At 34.9% G+C, this 21,581-nt stretch overlaps 1 protein-coding gene across 2 annotated transcripts; it reads left to right on the top strand.

The window, feature by feature from the left end:
- Positions 1 to 247: 247 nt before the first annotated feature.
- On the top strand, positions 248 to 21,180 carry LOC142518566 (beta-galactosidase 9). 2 transcript variants are annotated; one of them, XM_075621360.1, is made up of 19 exons: positions 249 to 525; positions 2,539 to 2,634; positions 2,709 to 2,821; positions 4,432 to 4,498; positions 5,881 to 5,973; positions 6,091 to 6,234; positions 6,422 to 6,510; positions 8,097 to 8,202; positions 8,498 to 8,585; positions 8,731 to 8,852; positions 9,555 to 9,752; positions 11,751 to 11,983; positions 12,424 to 12,539; positions 15,225 to 15,322; positions 15,647 to 15,757; positions 18,384 to 18,494; positions 19,469 to 19,674; positions 19,792 to 20,140; positions 20,747 to 21,180. In XM_075621360.1, exons 1-19 carry the CDS (start codon positions 352 to 354, stop codon positions 20,888 to 20,890), a joined length of 2,658 nt encoding a protein of 885 aa, XP_075477475.1. In that variant the 5' UTR covers positions 249 to 351; the 3' UTR covers positions 20,891 to 21,180. The 2 variants fall into 2 exon arrangements, with proteins under 2 accessions (XP_075477476.1, XP_075477475.1); XM_075621361.1 differs by lacking the exon at positions 18,384 to 18,494 and having other exon boundaries at positions 248 to 525.
- The last annotated feature ends 401 nt before the right edge of the window (positions 21,181 to 21,581 follow it).

Genomic DNA, 21,581 nt, shown 5'->3' with positions numbered 1-21,581 from the left:
AATGGATTATTCGCATACTGCATAACTACGTAGACAAAACAAGCGTGCCATTTAAGGCTGCGTGAAATTATGATATGGGCCTCCAAAAGTAAAAATAGGCCAGCATCCAACCACATATCAGCCCATATAAGTAATACATGTCGGCCCAAAAATAAAAATGGGCCAGGAGACAAATCTGTACCTGCCGTAAAAGGGAAGTGTACCACCCACTGGCACTTTTTTTTTTTTTTTTTTTTAAATTTTTTATTTTTTACCTCCGAGGATTTCCTTTGATTTATGTAGAGGAGGAGGAGTTTATGTCACTGTTTATTGTTTATGCAGCACATGCAGTCTTCTTGACAACTGCGAATTATGGGAACCAGATTTCAGTGGGTTTTTTGGGGATTGGTTGTGCAAATATCGACAGTGGCTGGTGGGTATTTCGAGCCATTCAACGTGAGCTATGACAGTAGGGCGTTGGTAATTGATGGCAATCGACGGATGCTAATTTCCGCCGGAATTCACTATCCAAGAGCTACTCCCGAAGTAATCGTCTCAACTAGTTATGTCATCTTTTGTAGTTGTTACCTGCGGATGACTGCCTGTCCTGGGTTTTTCTGCTGCTGACTTTTGGATTTCAGAGAAGTTTTTTGAATTCGAATTCGGAGCAATGGATTTTCTTTGTTCTAGCGCATATCTATTTGTCTCTTAAACTTTGCTGATCTTGTTCTCATCTGTCTTATGCGTATATTTTTCCATGATTATATGTAATTGATCAAGAGATGACTTTATGCATGCATTTCCATGCTTTTTTTTTTTAATAATTCAAGCATCTTAATCTGTAGCATCCATGTGGCAGACCATGGAGTAAAGAATTTTTGTGATTAGGAAGTAGTTTTGTTTTCGGTTTTTATCATGAAAAGAACTGCTTTACTCTGCTAGAAGTTAATTTTTTAAAGGTTCCTCGATTCTTGTTTGTTGCAAATTTTCTAGTCAATAATGTGAAGAAGGCGTAATTTAGAATTAACTTGTCCATTTCTCAGTGATTCTTTTGTGTGTCTTTGTATTAATGTGTCTTCATCTATGAATTCACGTGCGTAGCTTTAAAGGTAATTTTTTACTTGGGCCTGAGTTAAAACAGATCATGTCGGGTGGCTGATAGAAGGAAACATAATTTTATGCTACAGTTTTATGTTATCAATTTTATGCTACAGTTTTATATTATCAATTTTATGATTCTGAACAAAGAAAGATTTTTATTGTGCTAAATCTAAATTCTCTCTTTTCTTTTACGTTTGGTGCCATGGTCACTATTTTTGTCAAAACTTTTGGAGTAAGGTTAAATTTTGTAGCTTGAACTCAAGGCTTTAGGAATATCTGTTGGACTAGATTACTGTATGAAAGGTGCTTCTCGTTTTCACCCGAACGTTAGACCGTGTTTATGGCTATTCAGCTTCGTAAATCATTCACCACAGAGAAAGAGAGCTCTCAGTTCAAAATAGTTGAAGAAAAGATAATGACTGTTTGTAACTTGCTATGTATACTTTCGATATAATGGTTTCTCACCACCAGAAACATATACAAGATCAGAGAAATGGCTCTATACTCACTTAAAATAAGCTTCATTGTCATGGTTCCTGTTTGAGTGAATATCTTCCATGTTCTTTAATTTCTGGTCAATATTAAAGTTTTGAATGGTTATGCACTAGGCGATCAACTGTTCGTCAAATTATTTTTCTTTCGCACATGATGTTCGATTGGATGCTGATGTATTTGTTGACTTATCTTTCGAGTATTTAGGATTCCAATATTTCTTTTTTTATATATATAAGAAACAATATTTTATTAAATACTTAAAGGCTTTTAATTACAATAAACGAACTCGTTATCCACTCACGACAAAAAGCTAAACAAGACTCTGAATCTGATCATATCAACAATACACAAAAGACCAATCTCTCAATAAATCTGAGATTGAGACATGTACATGAGACTTAATCCCAGTAGATATTTGAATCTTGATCTTTTTCCACTACTCTTCACTAGTCTCTTCAATGTTGTCAAAAAGTCTTCTATTCCTCTCTAACCACACGGACCAACATATGTCATGAACCACCACTCTCCAAAAAATTTTGCCCCTCTTGCCAAGAAGATGTCCAAGATCCGTAGCGAAAAAATATTGCATTGATCTCGGCACCACCCAAACCAATCTGAATTCTTCCAAAGCTCTAGGATTCCAATAAACATTATTTTAGCGACTTGTTTCAAAAGTTGACCAGTAGGAGAATTCAAAAGGAAGGATATTTCCTACCCTTTTCAAGTCGTTTTTACTTTTTATGGCCTTATTTTTTGGGTGCAATATTTCCAAGTTTTCCTTGCAGTGGTAGTAATATTCTAAAGTGCCAGTTAGAATCTCATGTTGACTACATTTTTTTGTTTTCAACAATTCTTAATCATTGAATGGAAGGATAATTACTGAAAATATATGAACTCTTGAAGGTTTTTTCTACACTTGTTAAATATTTGGTGCATCTCTGATATTTTAAATGACGATGTTAGATGTGGCCTGATCTGATATCTAAGAGCAAGGAAGGTGGAGTGGATGTTATAGAGACTTATGTATTTTGGAATGGTCACGAGCCATTGAAGGGACAGGTACATCTAATCTTAAATCCTTTACAAAATTGTATTTTGTTCACTATTATCTAATAATTTGCTTATCTTTTTAGTATAATTTTGAAGGAAGATACGATATCGTCAAGTTCGTGAAGCAAGTGGCTTCCAGTGGACTTTATTTATTTCTTCGCATAGGCCCTTATGTTTGTGCAGAGTGGAATTTCGGGTTCGATTCTCTTTTTCTCGCTGATGCTATTGTGACTTCTCTTTATACTTCATTGATATGATAGAGCATGGATTTTTGTACTTCCAAACTTCCATAATTGAAGTTTTCATGTACGATAACTTTTCGGTTTTTCGGGACAAGTAATGTACATAATAACTAATTTTTCATGTGGTGTTGCACAGTGATCAATCAGTTTTCATGCTTGCTTGCAAATGCCTTCGTTAAAATTTTTCTGTTAGTTGATTCAACATTCGAATGATGTGTCCCTCTTTTCTAAGAAAATATGTCTATATTCTGCATCGTGTTATATTTAGGAACAAAACTAGGTCTAGTAACTTTCTTGTTATTCTGAGAATCTTTTTGAAGATTTTAAAATTAATTGTAAAGCTATTTATTAAAGCCTAATTGAATGTAAGATGTGCCAGAAAATGAATTTGCTAAAATATGGATACTCTGTTGATCATATGTTGCCCAATCGACTCATCTTGAAAAAATAAGTCGGTGTATCTCGATTAAAACAACCACTCACATATCACTTATACATGTATAGAAGGTCGTCAAAGAGTCTAGAAGAAAAATAGAACTCGATGAAAACAATAAAAAAAAATTTGTGATTTGAAGCAACATGATTTGGAAGACGGTAAGTTGCAATAAGTTTGATTTCTAATGCTCTCTTCGACTCTTCGAGAAATGCTTGTTGCCTCGAGTCTTAGTGTCGAGGGCTATGAAAATTGCTTTAGTTCTAAGCAATTTAAACATAAAATAACCAATATAAGAATTAAAGATGAAGGAAAATTTTAGTTGTTAAAGGTTAATCTAATCCCGTTAGTCACCATTTCTTCTACGGCAGAAGTCCACTGATAATACTTGTTTTCTACAATAAAAGAATTAACCAGCTTCACGAGCTAATCTATGGACCAAGTGCACGAGAAAATGACGAGTCGTTGAGATGAGGATGCTAAGGTGGATGTGCAAAGATATGAGGATGAACAAGATAAGAAATGAGAAAATTAAAGGTAAAGTTGGGGTTACGTTCATTGAAGAGAAACTTCGTGAGATGCGATTAAGATGGCAGTTGACATGTACTTAGGCGACCAACAAATTCCCTAGTTAGGCGATGCGAGACCATGACAAATACACATATTAACCGAGAAAAATTGAAACCAAAAAAGATTTGGTTAACAATGACAAAACAAGATAAAATTCATTTAAATATAGATGAGATTTAGCAGTGGATAGAGCACAAGGACGTAGAAAGATCTATATAGCCTGCCCCACTTAGTGGGATTTGATTGTTGTTATTATCTATGGCTAAATGTGCCACATCCTAAATAGTGTCACTTTTCACCTTTAAATGAAGCTGAAGAAATAATTAGGTTTTGTTGTATATAAAGGATTTTAGAGATGATATTCTTGCCTTGGCAGTACCTTTTTTTATAGCTTCCATTCATGATGCTACTGTTATTATGCCATCACCTGGATAAGTTAGATAAACTTGTGATCTGAAGGTGCTTACTTCTTTTCCCTTTTTTATTCATTAATATTATTCTTTATATATATGTACGACTTCACCATATCGATCTGAATTATGTGTATTTATATATTTGTAGGGGCTTTCCGGTCTGGCTTCGCGATATTCCTGGGATTGACTTTCGTACTGACAACATACCCTTTAAGGTACTGCAGTAGTTCGAGTTTTCTTCCTTCCTAAATAATATATTGTCGTACATGTTCGGCAAAGCTGGGTTAGGCATTTTCCCCTTTTATTATTGGCTTGGGCATGAAAAGTTAGAAGAAACTAGCAGATCAGTATGGAAGAGAATTCTGTGCAAAGTTTGACCAGTCCATTTTAAAAATAGATTCTAATAATAGTCTTTATGGTTGAAAATAATAGATTTATTGTAGCATTTTTAGGCAATAAGAAGTTTCCTACAAGAAAATGTACTAATGTTGAGTTTCTCTGGCAATCACTTTGCCAATGAACTGCCAGTCCAAGTATAGTATATAATGGCATCCATCTTCTGTCTTGTCACTTTGGTGCTGTCCGGTTATCATCCCTAGGCGATTTTTTTCAATAATTTTCTAATGCCATGGATTCAAACAATCATATCCCATTTTTAGCCTTCAATATCACCAAAAGATATTATAGAGTACTCATTCTTCTTCCTTCAACAAAGGTGAACAATCCCAAATTCTCCGAGTCAAAAATATTTATATTTGATGGATCTGCATCCAAGTTACAATTATCATTCAATTTTTTCATTTCTTTTCTAACATTGGTATTTGTGATGTTGAATACTTTTGGGTGGACGATATCGAAGAAGATTATGGAACAACTAGAAGTTTATAAAGTGACCATGTTAGTTGGTGTTCAAGTGGAGTATGAATGAAATCCATTTACCAAGAAATATATCAAGTTGAACTTAACAACAAATCAAATTTTATTTTTGACTTATTTAATGTTTTTTGTCTTCTAAACGTTAGTTTTCAATTAAATTGTTGGCTATGTTCAATTTCTATTTTGGCTGCCATCACTGTGATTCAAAGCAAGCAGCAAGTGGCAGTGTATTGCTTCCAACACCCGACACCCTTTTGTTTTATCGATATAGAAGCTTTATGGCTCTAATAGTTTACTACCATGTAGAGAGTGGAGAATTTGGGAGAAGTCATAACATTGATATTTTCTTTTGCGCATAGATGATGAAAGGTTTAATTTTTACGTAGGAGAACATAATTAAATAGGAATGCATTAAATTAATTTGTTTCTGATAGATTTGATTATCTTCCAACAAATGCCATTTCACATGAGAATGAATGCCTTGGTTGATTTAGAATTTGATGCCACAGCTTTTTATTTAGAAACTTTTTGGCTAGTGGACATTATTGTACCTATTTTTTTCTCCCCATGAATTGTATTACCACCATCTCGTTTTTTTTAAACTTTTGCTTGTATCAAATGTTACTTTTACTGGCTGCTGTTCTGTCTAATTTTGCATTTCATTTGTATGTGAATAATTGTACTGGGTAGTGAAATCAATGCTTTTGCGAACATGTTCCAGGAAGAAATGCAGAGATTTGTCAAAAGAATAGTGGATTTGATGAGAGGGGAGTCACTTTTCTCTTGGCAAGGTGGTCCAATAATTATGTTGCAGGTAAAAAAAAAAACTTTTTGTACATTCAAATATAGACAGTAAAACTTTTACATGTTTAATCATTTAAAAAAAAAATTGAAGCCTTTAACAGTGATACCTTTGTTTCTGTGAATGCAGATTGAAAACGAATATGGAAACATGGAAAGCTCTTATGGTCCTAAAGGAAAAGACTATATGACATGGGCTGCCAAAATGGCAGTGGGACTTGATGCTGGAGTTCCATGGGTTATGTGTAAGCAAGTTGATGCTCCAGAATACATTGTAATATTTTCTATTTGTGCTCAATTGTGTTTAACTGACCTTTGATTTGGTTTTCATTAGACAGAATTAAATGTGATCCACCAGATAGCAGTTGGCCTTTATAGGATGATTAACTGTAAATTTATCTCATTCTGTGATTTGGATCATTCTTTGTACTTAAATGTCTGTATTTTATTTCCTGTATCAGATTGATACCTGCAATGGATACTATTGTGATGGCTACAAGCCCAACTCCAAAAAGAAACCAACCTTTTGGACGGAGAATTGGGTTGGATGGTATAATAGCCTCTACTTATGCAATTATTCTGGAAAATAATATAATATGTTTGAATAATATATATGGCACACGGCGAAGACGATATCCAACTTTATTTAGCTCTTATTATTTTGTTAACTGTTAAAAGAGTAAAAGACAATTCAAAATGATCGAAGTTGGACACGATTAATTTAACAATGGCTGAAATAGGTCTATTACCAATCAAATATCTTTAAGAAATTTCTTTTCATTGTGTTTTATTGAATGTCGATGTATAATATATGTTACCTTTGTTCCAATAGTTTTTGTTAATCCCTGGAATTTTTATACAATAATTTTGAAATACAGTAAGAAAAAATACAGGTTATAACTAATTTATTTCCACAAAATAGGAGTGAAATTCCAACTGTCTTCTGCTTCCAAAAAGCTGTAGAATAGTGTTGATTTTTTTAATAATAAAAATGGTGAGAAAATGTAGAGCAGGAGCAGGAACAACTATTGACTTTTTATTATTTTCAACTCTAGAAATAATTAGGGTACAATGCACATACTAACCTTTCTTAATTAGGGAAATAAATTTTTTCATGAAATTAAAAAATTCACAAAATATCTATATTTCTTATTTGACTACAATATTTCTTATTTCTCTATACTCCCTTCAAGATGGTGCATGAACATCTATCACACCCAACTTGCAAGTGAAGCCATCCAATCTTGGTATGAGAACACCTTTTGTGAGCACATCAACAACTTGTTGTCCAAAAGTGACAAATGGCATATAGATGACTCCATTCCCTAACTTTTCTTTGATAAAATGTCTGTCAACGTCAATATATTTCATACAATCGCATTGAACAAGATTATTTGCAATACTGCAACAATTTCATTGGAGTTTCCAGTTATAATTTCGACTCTTCAAGTACCAACTTCAGCCACAATATCTTACAAACTCCATTAGCCATGACCTCAATTCAACTTTGGCACTATTTCTAGTCACAACATTTTGCTTCTTGCTTCTCCAAGCTACTAGGTTGCCCCAAAAGAAACGTACAGTATCTGAAGTCAGATCCCGCCAAATCTGTATTTGATCCCGCCGAGTCAGGTTGCATCTGTAATAACAGTCATTCTTTATCGAAAGATCTAAGGATGATGCATGATTCCAATGTTTTGTCTTTGGCTTTGGTACTCTAGTTCACGTGATTTTGTATGTCTGCTTTAGTACTTATCTATTTGTTTACTTTTCAAATAAAAGATCATTGTCAATATCCACGTGTTTTATAAACATGGGATAAGTTCAAGTGTTAGGAGAACTATTTTATCTTTAGCCGTGGAGTTTGGAAGGAATCTTGTATTTATAAGGCACTTATTTGGAAAATACCATTTTTACTGCAAGACCGAGATATTTTCTTTACAAGACTCAAATTCGCAATAAACCACCCCATAAGAGTTTGTGTTCTCTTCTAATAAAGCACCAAACCTTGAAAAGTGTAATAAACCTGAATACAGGAGTCTCTCTGTTTGTGGAATTACTAATACAAAAGGTTCATCCTCAAATCATTAGCTTGAACATTATTTGTGTTGAAAGCTATTAATTTCTGTTCTCAAGGTATACAAGTTGGGGTGATCGACTCCCTCATCGCCCTGTTGAAGATGTTGCATTTGCTGTTGCTCGGTTTTTCCAACGTGGGGGAAGCTTTCAAAACTATTATATGGTATGTTAGATGCCGACTGTGTCTAGAAGCCATTGTTTGGTTCCATATACCCACATGTATCCATATATAAGCGGCAACAGCCATTAAGCTTGGTTGTTAAATTAGTTGAAACTCATACAGTTGAACTTTCTATGGTTGTCATCTTGTTGAATAGCTCATTTGAAGTTTGTTGTTTCCCCATCCTTGCGCTTCCTTTTCTCATCAATCATTATAATTTATATCTGGCTAGATTATTTTCAATTCACAGTATAAGCAGATGACAGCAAGAAACAATTTTCCTGTTTTGTGGCTGCAGTACTTTGGTGGAACAAATTTTGGCCGAACTGCAGGAGGCCCAAATTATATCACTAGTTATGATTATGATGCACCACTTGATGAATACGGTAAGTTTTACATTTCCAAACTTTAAACTTTTGATAGTTATCCTCATCCCACCAAGAATTAGTTTCCAAGAGGTTTATATGCATGTCTTTTTCTTTTGTTTTCTTTTTTTTGGTGTTAAAAGCTTAAAGTATGTTACTTGTTCAGGCCTTCTCAGCCAGCCTAAATGGGGACATCTAAAAGATCTGCATGCTGCACTAAAGCTTTGCGAGCCTGCTCTTGTTGCTGTTCACTCACCTCAGTATATCAAGTTGGGACCAAAGCAAGAGGTCCGTACGATGTTTAAAATTGTATCAATTTCTAATACCCACAATCATTTAGCTTTCAAATCACTCCAAACTATCACTTAATTTGCTTGAAATTTTTACTTTTAGTTACAAAGTACTTAAGGTTCCATTTTATGTCATTTGTCGTTTTGTCATACCCTCTAAGGTCATTCTAAAAACTTCTAGTAAATGGCTGCCATTCAGTGGTACATTTTTGGGGTTCTATTTTATCACTCAAATTAAAATGCAATTAAAAAATGTCAAGTTTTCATCTTGACGCGGTCTGCCTATTTCTGCTGCTTCTCAACATGCCATCATCTGTTAATAATTCCCGGAAACACATTTCCGCATAACATCCATTTTCGGTTACGGCCACCATAGTCAAAACAATAATTTAGTTGTCTAATAAGTTAAAAAACACATTCAAGGATACATCAACTGTATGAAATTTAAATTGTACGCCAACCTAAAATATATGTGGTAACTATATAATAGGTACAAAGTTGCATGGACAATTTTTTTTTTCCCTAAAACATCCAATAATGACATCGCCACTATCTTCAGCTATCCTCTTACATCCTCTGATTACGGTGTACTCTCTGTTTCCAATTATTGAAGTGTATAATTGGAGGAATCCTGAGCATAATGCATTCATAGTGTGTTGTTTACATAGACTAATATAGGTTTCTATGACACTATTTTCAGGCTCACATTTATCGTGATAATGGCCAGAGACATGGGAAACAATCAACCTTATATGGCCCCAAGTGCGCTGCATTTCTCTCAAACATTGACGAGCGTTCTTCAGTAACAGTGAAATTCTTGAATGAAAATTATACTTTACCTCCATGGTCAGTGAGCATATTGCCAGACTGCAGTAATATTGCTTTTAATACTGCTAAGGTATATCAGCAATTCAGCATTATCATATGATGTAAAATTTCAACTTCTTTTAAATATGAGATGCATTTCTTAGCTGCCTCACATTTTGGGTGATGGTTTCATTTAGTTCTTGATATCGCCATTTCAGGTGAGGGGTGGTGGGGGATCTGTTATCTGATGCTTGTGAACTGCTTGAAAAAATATATGTAGCTTGGTAATCTTTTTGTTAGTGGTTGGGAGGATGGTTTTAGTTTATACTAAGTGGTTATTTCAAGTGGTAAGGAAATATAACAATGATCATACAAGAATGATTACTATTTTAGTTAGAAAAATTATAACATCTTATTAATGTTACTAGAAACTTCAAAGGAAGATTTGAAATCAGACGACTTCAAATCCATCAAACTTATTTGGGTACTGTTATAGAAAGTCTTGTCTGTAAAAGATTATTGCTAAAATATTGTCTTTAAGATCGAAAAGAGTAATACCCATCACAATAACAAAAACTCGAAGTGCTTTTATCGATGACAGACAAATCTAGATCGTTGTCTCATATTTAATTAGTTGATGGAGGAGTTGAGAAAAAAAAAGTGAGTTTTTAAAGTCGACTTAAGAAAACTTATGACAATGTGGATTTGAGTTTTTTGGAGTGTGTTTCGACTGCGTCATTCTCTATGCTTATTAATAGAAGGCCTAGGGGTGAATTTAAGGGTGAGAAAGGTCTTAAGCAATGTAATCTGCTTTCCCCATTCCTGTTTAAGTTGGTAGTAGATGTGTTGGGCAGATTGATCGATACATCTAAGTCAATGAAGGTTATCCCGGGTCTGCAAGTAGGAAGAGACGTGTGAGGGAAACTTTTCTCATTATATATTTGGGGATTCATGTAGGCAGAAATCCGTTGAAATTCTCGTTTTGAGAATGTGTTCTGTGAGAATATGTTCCGTCTAAGATGTTGAAGAAACTAGCGAATTGGAAGAAAGCATTTATGTTTAGAAGGGGCATATTGACCTTGATCTCAGCATTGCTGAATGCTTTCCAATGTACTTCATGTCTGTTTTTAGGATTCCATGGGGTATAGCGGAGATTATGGAGAAGATTATGAGGGATTTTTATGGGATGGATCCTATGGAGATCTACACTGTCACTTGGTTGCGCGGGAACAGGTTTGTAAACCAAAAGAAGTAAGGGGTGTGGGTATTGGGAACATTTGTCTGAGGAAGGGTGGTGGAGATTTTCTTCTGAGACATAGCCGTTATGGAAGAAGGCTATAGTGAGCAAATACGTACAAGATTAACATGATAATGGTTGGGATGCGGACCTAGCAAGAAACATTAGGTTTTTGGAGGGGATGGTGGGGGGGGGGGGGGGGGGGAAGGGGGGGGTTCTTCTTTCAAGGATCTTTACACGTTATTTCGGATATTTTCTGGTCATAACATGCCTATTTCTCATTTTATTCAGTCGAACACTTCTTCCTTCTTATTTTATTTCTTGGGATTTGCATTTTCAGCGGGATTTGAGGGATGAGGAATTGAATGCTATTTGGTTTAACATGCCTATTTCTGATTTTATTCTATTTGGTTTATCTGTTGATGAATGCATTCATTTTAAAGTAATAATATTAGATGAATATAGTTATCTCAGGTGTAAGACACTCGAAGGCACACTAGTGCCTTGGAGTTTGTCTCAAGGCGAGATGCACTAGAATTTAGAATTTTAGAATCTATTTATTCATAGAAAATTGTGTTGCATATCACCAAATTAAATATTTTCTTAATAATTGAAACCACAACCAAACAAATATAAATTAGTTTGTGTGTAAATATGAATGACTATTGCATGGAATTGCAATTCAAATGGGATTTACATCCCTAAGTTTAAAGCACACAAAATTGAACACTGGCCGAGCCTCGCTGGAGCCATGTTCTTTTACGACTTTTTAAAAGCTGTTGTCAGGCTAAAAACTTGTATTTTCAGTTACTCATTGGAATACTGTGCTTTTAATTGTTTACATTTGAACAGGTTGGGGCACAAACTTCAATCAAGACATTTGGCTTTGATGTTAATCCTGACTTAGTTGACATTGCGCCTTTGACATTGATGACACCATTTCACATTGCCTACATCTCAGAAACCTGGAGTTCTGTTAATGAGCCAATTGGTGTCTGGGGTGACAGAAATTTTACATACCCAGGCATTCTGGAGCATTTGAATGTAACGAAAGACCAAACCGATTATCTATGGTATACAACCAGGTGCATACTGAAGAGTAGGACCATATATAGGGCTGTAGAAGTTTGGCTTTCGCTAAGACTTGTTTAATTCATGAAACTCTTGTTCATTTCAAGGAAAAAACAAACTTGCACTTTTTTTTGTAAAAGTAAAAAAAAAAAAAAAACATCCCATGGTCGTGGCAGGGGGTTTGGCTTGATTCATACTAGTTCATATATCAAAAACAAAAGAGGAGAGAGACTAAGTTAAATGTTATTTTGTAAAGTAGACAAGGTGTGCTAATCAGCTTGATTTCAGCTCAGAAAAAGCTTGATTGAGCTACACTAGAACTATAAATGTGCAACTTTTTTCGGGTTACACAAACTGTATTACTACGTCCTAGAGTGTTTTTCGTATATGCATTCCCATCTTATTCTTTTAATGGTTAGTTTATACTGACGTCAATTGTGTTAATGCCATGTAGAATTTATATTTCTGATGAAGAAATCTCATTTTGGGAAGAGAATCAAGTAACTCCAAGGCTTACTATTGACAGCATGCGGGATTTTGTGTATATATTTATCAACCGAAAATTTACAGGTGCTCTCTCTCTTTCTCTCTCTCTATGCGGGAGTTAAATGAGTGTAGGTTGTGCTTGTGACATGTGCATATTCATTAACTGCATCAATGTTCTGATGCGATTATCGGGAAATTAATTATGCAGTTGCCGACTGCTCTATTGGAATTTTTTGGCGAATTTGGTTGTTTATGAAAATGAGAACATAACACTGGAAGCTGAAGAATGCATAGCGGCTTTTGATTCTTTTCCATTTGTGTATGATCACAATAACATATCGTTTAATGCTGAAATTTGATTCTTGAAAACATTATAAGCATGTAATGAAACAACATTACCACATTTGTGTTTTGAATTCGAATGCCAGTTATTTCTTTCAATGCCATGCCACAAAGATATGGGACCCGAACCTAATCCATCTTCTTAATCATTATTAGGATCATTTAATTAATTTGGGTCTAAATTTTTTTTTTAAAACACAAATGCGAAAACGTAATGTACTTGATCTGATATACATGTCAATATAAAAGTACAAGTCTTGTACAACATTTATTTATCTTAAACTAAAGTTCAGTCACTATATCAAGTACTGAAAATCAATCTACTCTAAGTCCGGATCTCCACGCTAATCTTGAATCTCTCATTCTCTTCGTGACCCTGATCATGTCCCACCTGTTGTTATGCACACATACAAACAAGACAACAGCCGGATAACTTCGGTGAGAAATACAATCCCAGTATAAACAATGTAAACATGCAGTCATATAAAACATATATAAAAGCATGAAACAGATATCAATAACATGTATCAAATCTGAAAGACATGAATCGATATAACACTGTAACTCGAACTCTAGACTCATCATCTCAGACTCGACTCATTTCTAATCTAGGGATCCCGATCTGAATAAGAACGCAACGTTCTCCAATCTATTTTACCCCAGCTAGATGGTGGTACGTTCTTAGTCCCAGACTTTGGCTGTCTATATCGAAGATCTGCAATAGGAGTCGGTCTTCTCCTTAGTATATCGATATATATCCAAAAGTCCAGTGACTTGGCGGCTCTGCCATGGCGATTCTGCCAAAGACTAGGCGGATCTGCCCAACTCTAACTCATGCTTTGCCATAGATCAATAGACTAAGCATAACAATATCAAGAATTGCAAATATCAATGCAATAATCATTCAGTATGTGATTTTGGGAAACTTCAGTTAATCTAACTCGAGTTGTGCAATCCCGAATCAACATTGATTTATACCTTTCTCTCTGTCAATCTGACTCTGTCAAAGTCTCGGATTCAATGTCTGTCAATACTCAATCTGGCAATGACAATATCGAGGGTATCGTATCAATATACAACTCAGATCAATACTGGATATAATCAGAACTGAATCAAATTCTGTTTCAACCGCATAACTGTACAATCTCAATATACCCAGCAATACAAATCAATCAGATATCCATTCCCACAACTCATAATCAATACGATACAAATCTGATATCACATCTCAGTCAAATCAACTCTGAAATTCATAACAATTCTACACGGTATCCGTTCTTCAATCCGGTTTCGATTATACGATGTCTAACATATCAGAAACACCATATATGAATCATATCCGATTCTGGCAGTATCACAATTTCAAACGGTATCAAAACATAAGAAAACTTACGTCCAGTTGAAGCTCTCATCTATAGGAACACGGTACTGAAGTCGGATTACAAATCAGACGGACGGATTGAAATATAAAGGTGTAAGGATTTCTGAAGCTTTTCCTCGTTCCTTTTTCTTTCTTTCTTTCTGAATTTGAAGGAATGATACATATATATATATCAGTTGCATGTTAATGATACGTGTCATCCTTTTTCACAATTTTCAGGCGGCGCTCGGGCGGTCGAGAATTACCGCCCGGGCGCGGAATGTTCTGTCCGCACAATTAATCATTGGCGCTCGGACGGTCAAAAACTACCGCCCGGGCGCCACATCTTCTGTCCGAAGCATATTTTGTTGAACATTGGCGCTCGGGCGGTCACTTTCTACCGCTCGGGCGCCAATAGTTCTGTCCAAAACTTGTACAATTCATATGTTTTGCCTAATCTGGTCTCGGAATGGCCCGGCTATAATCACATCAGTTCAAAATCAATAATCTCAGATTAATAGAATCAAAATCTCGGGCATTACAAAAGATGTGTTGCATATCACTAAAATGGCCTGAAATACTCTACTGATAGTGCCCTACTTAATATGCCTCTGTAGTTTTTGACAGATGGTGGAAAAATCTAAGCCTTTATCTTGGGCTTGATGTTTGCATTTAGGAACCTTTTTAAGGCTCAAGACAAATAAGAGGATGAACAAATAGGCTTGTCATTCAGGTTAAATTATGAGTTCAAATTATCTTTAGTTATTTATAACCTGAAAAAGTAGTGCTGTGTTCTTATTATTACAACCTTAAAAGGAATGGCTTCTTGTGCATCTAGGATGATATTCTTTTATTCATTGTTAAAATATACATATCGATGAAAGTAAGTACTGTTAGGTCATTTCATCTTTCTTGAAAAAACTGCAGTTGCTGTTGTGTCGATTTGAAAATACGTTATAAATTTATATCTCGAATATTTTTTCCCTGTTTTCGGTGGCTCTGTTTAAATTCAACATTTAACATCATTTCCTTCTTGCCATTTATTGGTTTTTTTTCCTAAATCAAAGCTAGTGCAAAAGGTAAATGGAAAAAGGTTGATCATCCTGTTGACCTTGTTCAAGGATACAATGATATAACATTGTTATCTCTAACCGTGGGGTTGCAGGTAATTTTTTGATAGCCCACCTTTTCTGAGGTTAATTGTGATTTTATGTAACAGTTTAAGCTTTAATGTTAACTTGATGGAACGAAAATGGTTATCGTGTACCATCTACTAACTGCATATATCGCTAAAAATTGATGATAGAAATACTCCTGGAAAATAATTTATACCCAATCATAATACCACAAATGTTTATTCAAGTTTTATCTCTTTAATACTGACTAATAGTTGTCAAATTGTATGAATGGTTCTATCAGATGCTTGATGATCATTTTCTTAATGAAAGATCCAATTTTAAATCAAACGACACTCATCTTCTTGCTTCAGAATTATGGCGCCTTTCTTGAGAAGGACGGAGCAGGGTTTAGGGGCCAAATAAAGCTTACAGGGTGTAAAAATGGAGATCTTAATCTTACAGAATCAATGTGGATCTATCAGGTACTACATTTTACTCCTTGATTTATGCTGCATGCAGCATTCGTGTAATTAAAAGCACAAAAAATTGTGCTTATCTGCTCAAAATTCAGCAAAGTCAAAATGACAGGGATAGATTTTAACTCCTGCAAAACTTAAGATTCTATTTGTCTTAGACAACGTCTTGGTTCTATATTATGCCTTTTCAAGGTTTAGGAGTGTAGGGATGAGCATGAGATGAGGCTCATATTGGGTTAGCCTACGGCAGGAGTTGACTGATCTTCTTTAAGTTCGTATTTTGAGGGATTATTTCAATGAAATCAAGTTCACACAAACTTCACTAAAAATTATAGGGGACCAGTTTTAAGAAACCACAGCATACTACTTCTCCTTATCTTTTTATGTCATCATCAATTTGTTTGAATCATCTGATGCGTCTCATCTTGTCCTGAGAAGTTCGTTTCTTTGTTAGCAAACAAGATTAACTTTCTTAAAGCCGGTGATCTCCAGCATAATTTGAACGAATTCATCATCATTAGACCAATATGAAGATGAAAAAATTAGTTTCGTCAGGAGTAGTTTCAAGGTTCCAAAGAGAGATCAATATGAAGATGAAAGAATCGTGCAAACGAAGGATTGTGTGCAATACTGATAGTACTGTACATCAAAAGAAGATTTATGGCCATTTAGAAGATTTTGATAAAAAGTTTTATCCTCAGATTCATACATCAACTTTCATATCTATGTACAAAGACATCACTCAACTAACCTAATATGTTCATTTTTTATACGTGAGTGATTGGGTCTTCAATTGATATACGTGAGAGATTGGATCTTCAATTGATTGAACTCTGAAGAAATTTTTTAAATCTGAATTATGAAGTGAAGGGTTTTGGTATTGTAAGATCGTCTCTCTTCTTTATTGACGCTCATTTCTAGGTTCTAATGATGATCCAATATATTCTTTCTAGCCGTTTAGATTAAGATTTAAAAAAAAATCATTGGGAAAGCTGTCTTGTTTTTTTTCCAAATGTTTGCTTGTGATCTCAGCTGATTGACAGCTCTAGTGGCCAAGACTTTTGTCCCAGAAGGAAGGCTTATTTTCTATGAGCTCTGTTCTGCTCTTGGCTGAGACACATTCAACTTCCTTTAATTAAGATGCAGCCTTGAGTTCTCTCTGTCAATTATCTCTATAAAAGGATTCCTATGTGCTGGTCTTAAAGGTTTAAAGCATAATTGCGTAACTTACACATTTAATTAAACATGTTGATAATAAAATAAATTAGTTTGTTATTGTCAAAACAAATATATTACCGTTTCATTGACAAACAATTATTAAAGTAGGAAAAAGGATTCAGACTCCAGCAAGCTCCAAGAATAATTACATTATATGTTTATGATTTGTTTGTCATAGGTGCAAAACCCTTAACCCTTTCTGGAAAGAATGTAGCTTGTATTTGAGATGTTAGACTACGAGGAGATGAAGTTTTCTTGGATATGGAGGCCTGTCTATGTTCTGCTAGGATTTTCATTTCATGGAAGAAATATGCTTGAGAGATTTAGTTTCTGAAAAGGCATATTCTGAAGTTTACAGAAGCTTGGCTGGTAGTTTATATATAACTGCACTAGACCATAGTGACTTGAAGGAATCAACTGACTTGTATTTTGTTTAACCCACAATAAAGTGGAAATAGTGATTGGGTTAGATCAGTTGTTGACATGAAAAATACCTCTGATTTATGTCTTTCCTTCAACTGTAGATTTGTTTCACAAAATTGTGAGAAGTAAAATGTCCAGCTATCGGTAAAAACAGTGATGCTAGAAATCTGCCTTAGGAAGTTACTTGTTGATTTGGGACAAAAACAATCTAAGCTCGCTTCAAAAAATCGTCGTTATAAGCCAGCTGTTTCTCTAGCAAGAGATGCTGAAAATAATGGTGATGTTGTTAGCATGATTTATTTCAATTTAGGAATAGATTGCTGATATTTTTCACTGAAGAATTGCCAAGAGGCAATTTTTGAGTTTTCAGTTTTACTGGAGTTTCAAGAAAAATACAGCTGGGATTGTGGAGATTGGAGTTTTTTGCTCAAAATTCAAGGGAGTCAAGCATTGGTTCTAGTTTTCAGCTCCTACCAAATTGAACATATGTTGGTCAAAATGCCTCTTAATCTTTGTGACTTCTTTTCAAAATGTTGGGCTGCAAGGATTCAGTTATTTCTAGAACATTATAGATCTTATTTGAAACTTGTATTTTGTGGGTTTGTTTCACTGAATCAAATTCGTTCAACTTCATTAGAAAATCGTCTTTTCTTTAACAGAATTCAATGATAGGATGATCTCTTTTGGCCATGTATCCTGACGAGGAATAGTGGACATGAATAAAATTTTAGGAGTCACAATAAGGGTCTCATGGGGGATGGACAGTTTGAGAAACTGAACCTTAAATCCAACAAATGCAACTCATCACTGACACAAACTAATGGTAGAATTTAAGATGAATTATGCACTACGGTGTTGTAGGTAACGTGCGCCTTATATTAGGACCTTTGTCGTTGCAGTTTGTAAGAGGATGTTCTTATTATACCTTTCATAATCCAAACAAAAGCAGAAAAAAAAATAAACTTACTAGCATGCTTCAATCTAACTGCAGGTAGGGCTTAAGGGCGAGTTTTTGAAAATCTACGCAAGTGATAAAAATGAAAGCGTGGAATGGACTGAATTACCTCATGATGTAACTCCAACCAGATTTTCTTGGTACAAGGTACCAATGCAAGAGCAAACTTTTTCATTTCTTACATTTTCAAGTGATTTTTTGAAAAACAAATTTTAAATTAGCGGCACACCAAATTATACTATCTGAAAATTCTGAATCTATGCCTCGAAGAACTTTTTAACTTGTAAGCTCAGGTAAATTTGTGGTTGATACTATTTGAATGAAAAACAAGGATCTCGACGTTACAGAATCTCAGCTTCCTGTTATCTCAACTAATTGACTGAAATGTCATTGGGCATAGAAATTAATATTGTTCATGCATTCTTGGGTCTGGTAGGTGAAGAATCAGACCCTATCAACTCGAAATTTGAAGTGAAACATCTCTTTCGAGAGACTGTTGTGTGGGCATTCGACTCTTTACTCAACGAAATTCCATCTTTGAAACACCCCTCTCTCCTCCTCTCGTCTATCAATCAGAAGATGAAAATACGGATCTCAATATTTGGACATAAACTTATAATCTAATCATGTGCCATTTGAGATTTAATCAGGTGTCTGGTTGAGCTGTCATTAATTTCTTTATTTATCATTTAACCTTTTTAAAAAGCATTTTTGGGTGCCAATATCAACTATTACAACTAACAGCCACTCACCAAGTATAGAGAATCTGAAGATGATGGTGGTTCTCTCTCTATCTTCCGTATTGATGTTGGATCAGATGATGTATCAAATTCAGCCCTTTAATTGTTGAACAATAAAGCATATTGAGAAGATAATTGACGAATTCGAATTGTCTACCCCTTTCATGTCAAGCAAAACAATCTCTTTCTGTTCTCGTCGAATGGAGACATTTTTTTTAATCTCAGAATGATAGTATCTCGGAATTTTGATAATTGTCCATAGTGGTTTCCTTTGAAAAAATTTCTTCTCCTTGGGGTATATACTTTGACCTATCCTACAAACATCTATTTTTAAGATTCTTGTCACTCATTTTTTTTGTCTGTTTATTTTTCATCATCCAGACGCATTTTGATACCCCTTCTGGGGTAGATCCTGTTGCTCTTGATTTGAGTAGCATGGGAAAGGGTCAAGTGTGGGTCAATGGTCACCACATAGGAAGATATTGGACTTTAAATGCCCCCAAGGATGGATGCCAAACTTGTGATTATCGAGGAACCTATGATTCCGATAAGTGTGTAACAAACTGTGGGGATCCTACTCAATCTTGGTATTCTTCAAGACAAACTTATTCATTAACTGATTCTTTGTTCCCAAGTTTTATCCAATAACTTGAAATGGACATTAATTCAATTTTGGGGGATCTCAAATCCTCATACATGTACAGGTACCATATACCAAGATCATGGCTGCGGGCATCAGACAATTTACTTGTCGTCTTTGAGGAGACAGAAAAGAACCCATTTAAGCTTTCTATCAAATCACATTTCACAGAAACCATTTGTGCTAAAATATCGGAGGATCATTATCCTCCTCTAAAGGTGTGGTCACATCCAAAGATCAGTAATGGAACAATTTCACTTCATTCTGCGGTACCTGAAATGCACTTAAAATGTGATTCTGGGAGAAAAATCTCCTCTATCGAGTTTGCAAGTTATGGAACACCACAAGGCAGCTGCCAGAAATTTTCAAGAGGTGACTGTCATGCACCAAATTCATTCTCGGTTGTGTCTCAGGTAAGTATTACTCTTCGATAAACTAAAGTTTGTAGTTACAGGACCGTTACCCAACTGAACAACTTGCTGAATGTCACTCGACACTTGGTGGGATTGTGGGAAGAATTTTCTTCATATCTTGGTGGAATAACCAATGTGACTGATAAAAATATTAACCATAGAAGTAAGGCATCATTTGGTTTTTTTATGAGTGAGAAATTTTCTCCAAATCAAATTATTCTCGATGCATCTCGAATTTATGTTACATAATTTTCAAAACTAATTTTTCTCCATTTTCTCTTTTTTGCCATCTGTTCATGTGCTAAATGGATAATTGTGAACATAAACAAATTTTGAAGACTTATCTTTCAAACAGCATCTCAATTTTCTCTTTAAAAAAAATTAATTGGAAGGGAAACAGGCACGTAGTTTTATTCTAAGAATGTACCTTCCTAAAGTTTGATATTAGTCTTTCCTATGGGAAAAAAAAAATACGGACTCCTTGAAGACACGTGATTTTCAGAGTCAGCTTATTTGTTTACCTTCTAAACAAGATTGTTACCTCTCATGGTCAAGTCTACAGCTGCCCTTCATGCTTTAAGCCATTCTTTTCCTTATTCTTTCCAGGCTTGTTTGGGAGAACAGAGTTGTTCCATTGGCGTATCAAATGCGGTATTTGGAGGAGACCCATGTCGTGGTGTTGTCAAAACTTTATCTGTGGAAATGAAATGCTCTCTTACATCCCCCATTGGTTCTGCACTAATTAAATGATAACCTCGAGTCCAAACCTTGTAAAGGTAAATAAGTTGTCATGCTGCAGGCAGTGCATGAGTTGGCCAAACCTTGTAAAGGTAAATAAGTTGCTAGATTACCTTCATATTTATCAAGCCGTGCTGTTCGCACAAAATAATATCTATGATAATGGATCCATTTGATATGTATGTGTGTGCTCCCGCGCATACGCAAGGTGTAACAGATCTGCAGTCATTCTATTTTTAGCTTCTAACTCAAACTTAAACTTGAATGAAATGACCAAAGAGAACATTCCAAAAATTGCTGCAGTCCCCACTATTTTTCTCTTTCCCAGCCGTTCGCTCACACCCAATTAAAAAGATTCCTAGAACATTAAATTTTTCGTCTTTTTTTTTTTTGGATTCTGATTAATTTATTCTCATACATCTATTAAAATAAATCATAATTAATATTCAAAAGATAACTTTCTAACAACTCAGAAGTTGTGAAAAGAGTATTTTACCAGAAACTCGAATGAATGTCAAAAATAAAATAAACAATTCAAATTAGATAGCATGATTAGTTGGTGTAAACTTAAGTTTGTGTGTGTGTGTTGTGTGTGTGTGAGATTGAGACATCTTTAAAAAATATCACTTGCTAGAAAATCATTATTATTTGAGTATATGAATAAAATAGCTAGACTGTTTTTAGTAACATTTTGTCGTTTTTG

Source organism: Primulina tabacum, chromosome 11 (genome assembly GCF_025594145.1).
Source record: "Primulina tabacum isolate GXHZ01 chromosome 11, ASM2559414v2, whole genome shotgun sequence".
Lineage (NCBI taxonomy): Eukaryota > Viridiplantae > Streptophyta > Magnoliopsida > Lamiales > Gesneriaceae > Primulina > Primulina tabacum.
Note: the sequence above shows the minus strand (reverse complement) of the source record. Positions and strands in the feature narration are given on the sequence as shown.

Coding starts and splice junctions, on each gene's coding strand:
- LOC142518566 (XM_075621360.1), top strand. CDS start 352: ATGGGAACCAGATTTCAGTGGGTTTTTTGGGGATTGGTTGTGCAAATA. Junction 526..2,538: donor ATCCAAGAGCTACTCCCGAA/GTAATCGTCTCA, acceptor TGACGATGTTAG/ATGTGGCCTGATCTGATATC. Junction 9,753..11,750: donor TTGCTTTTAATACTGCTAAG/GTATATCAGCAA, acceptor ACATTTGAACAG/GTTGGGGCACAAACTTCAAT.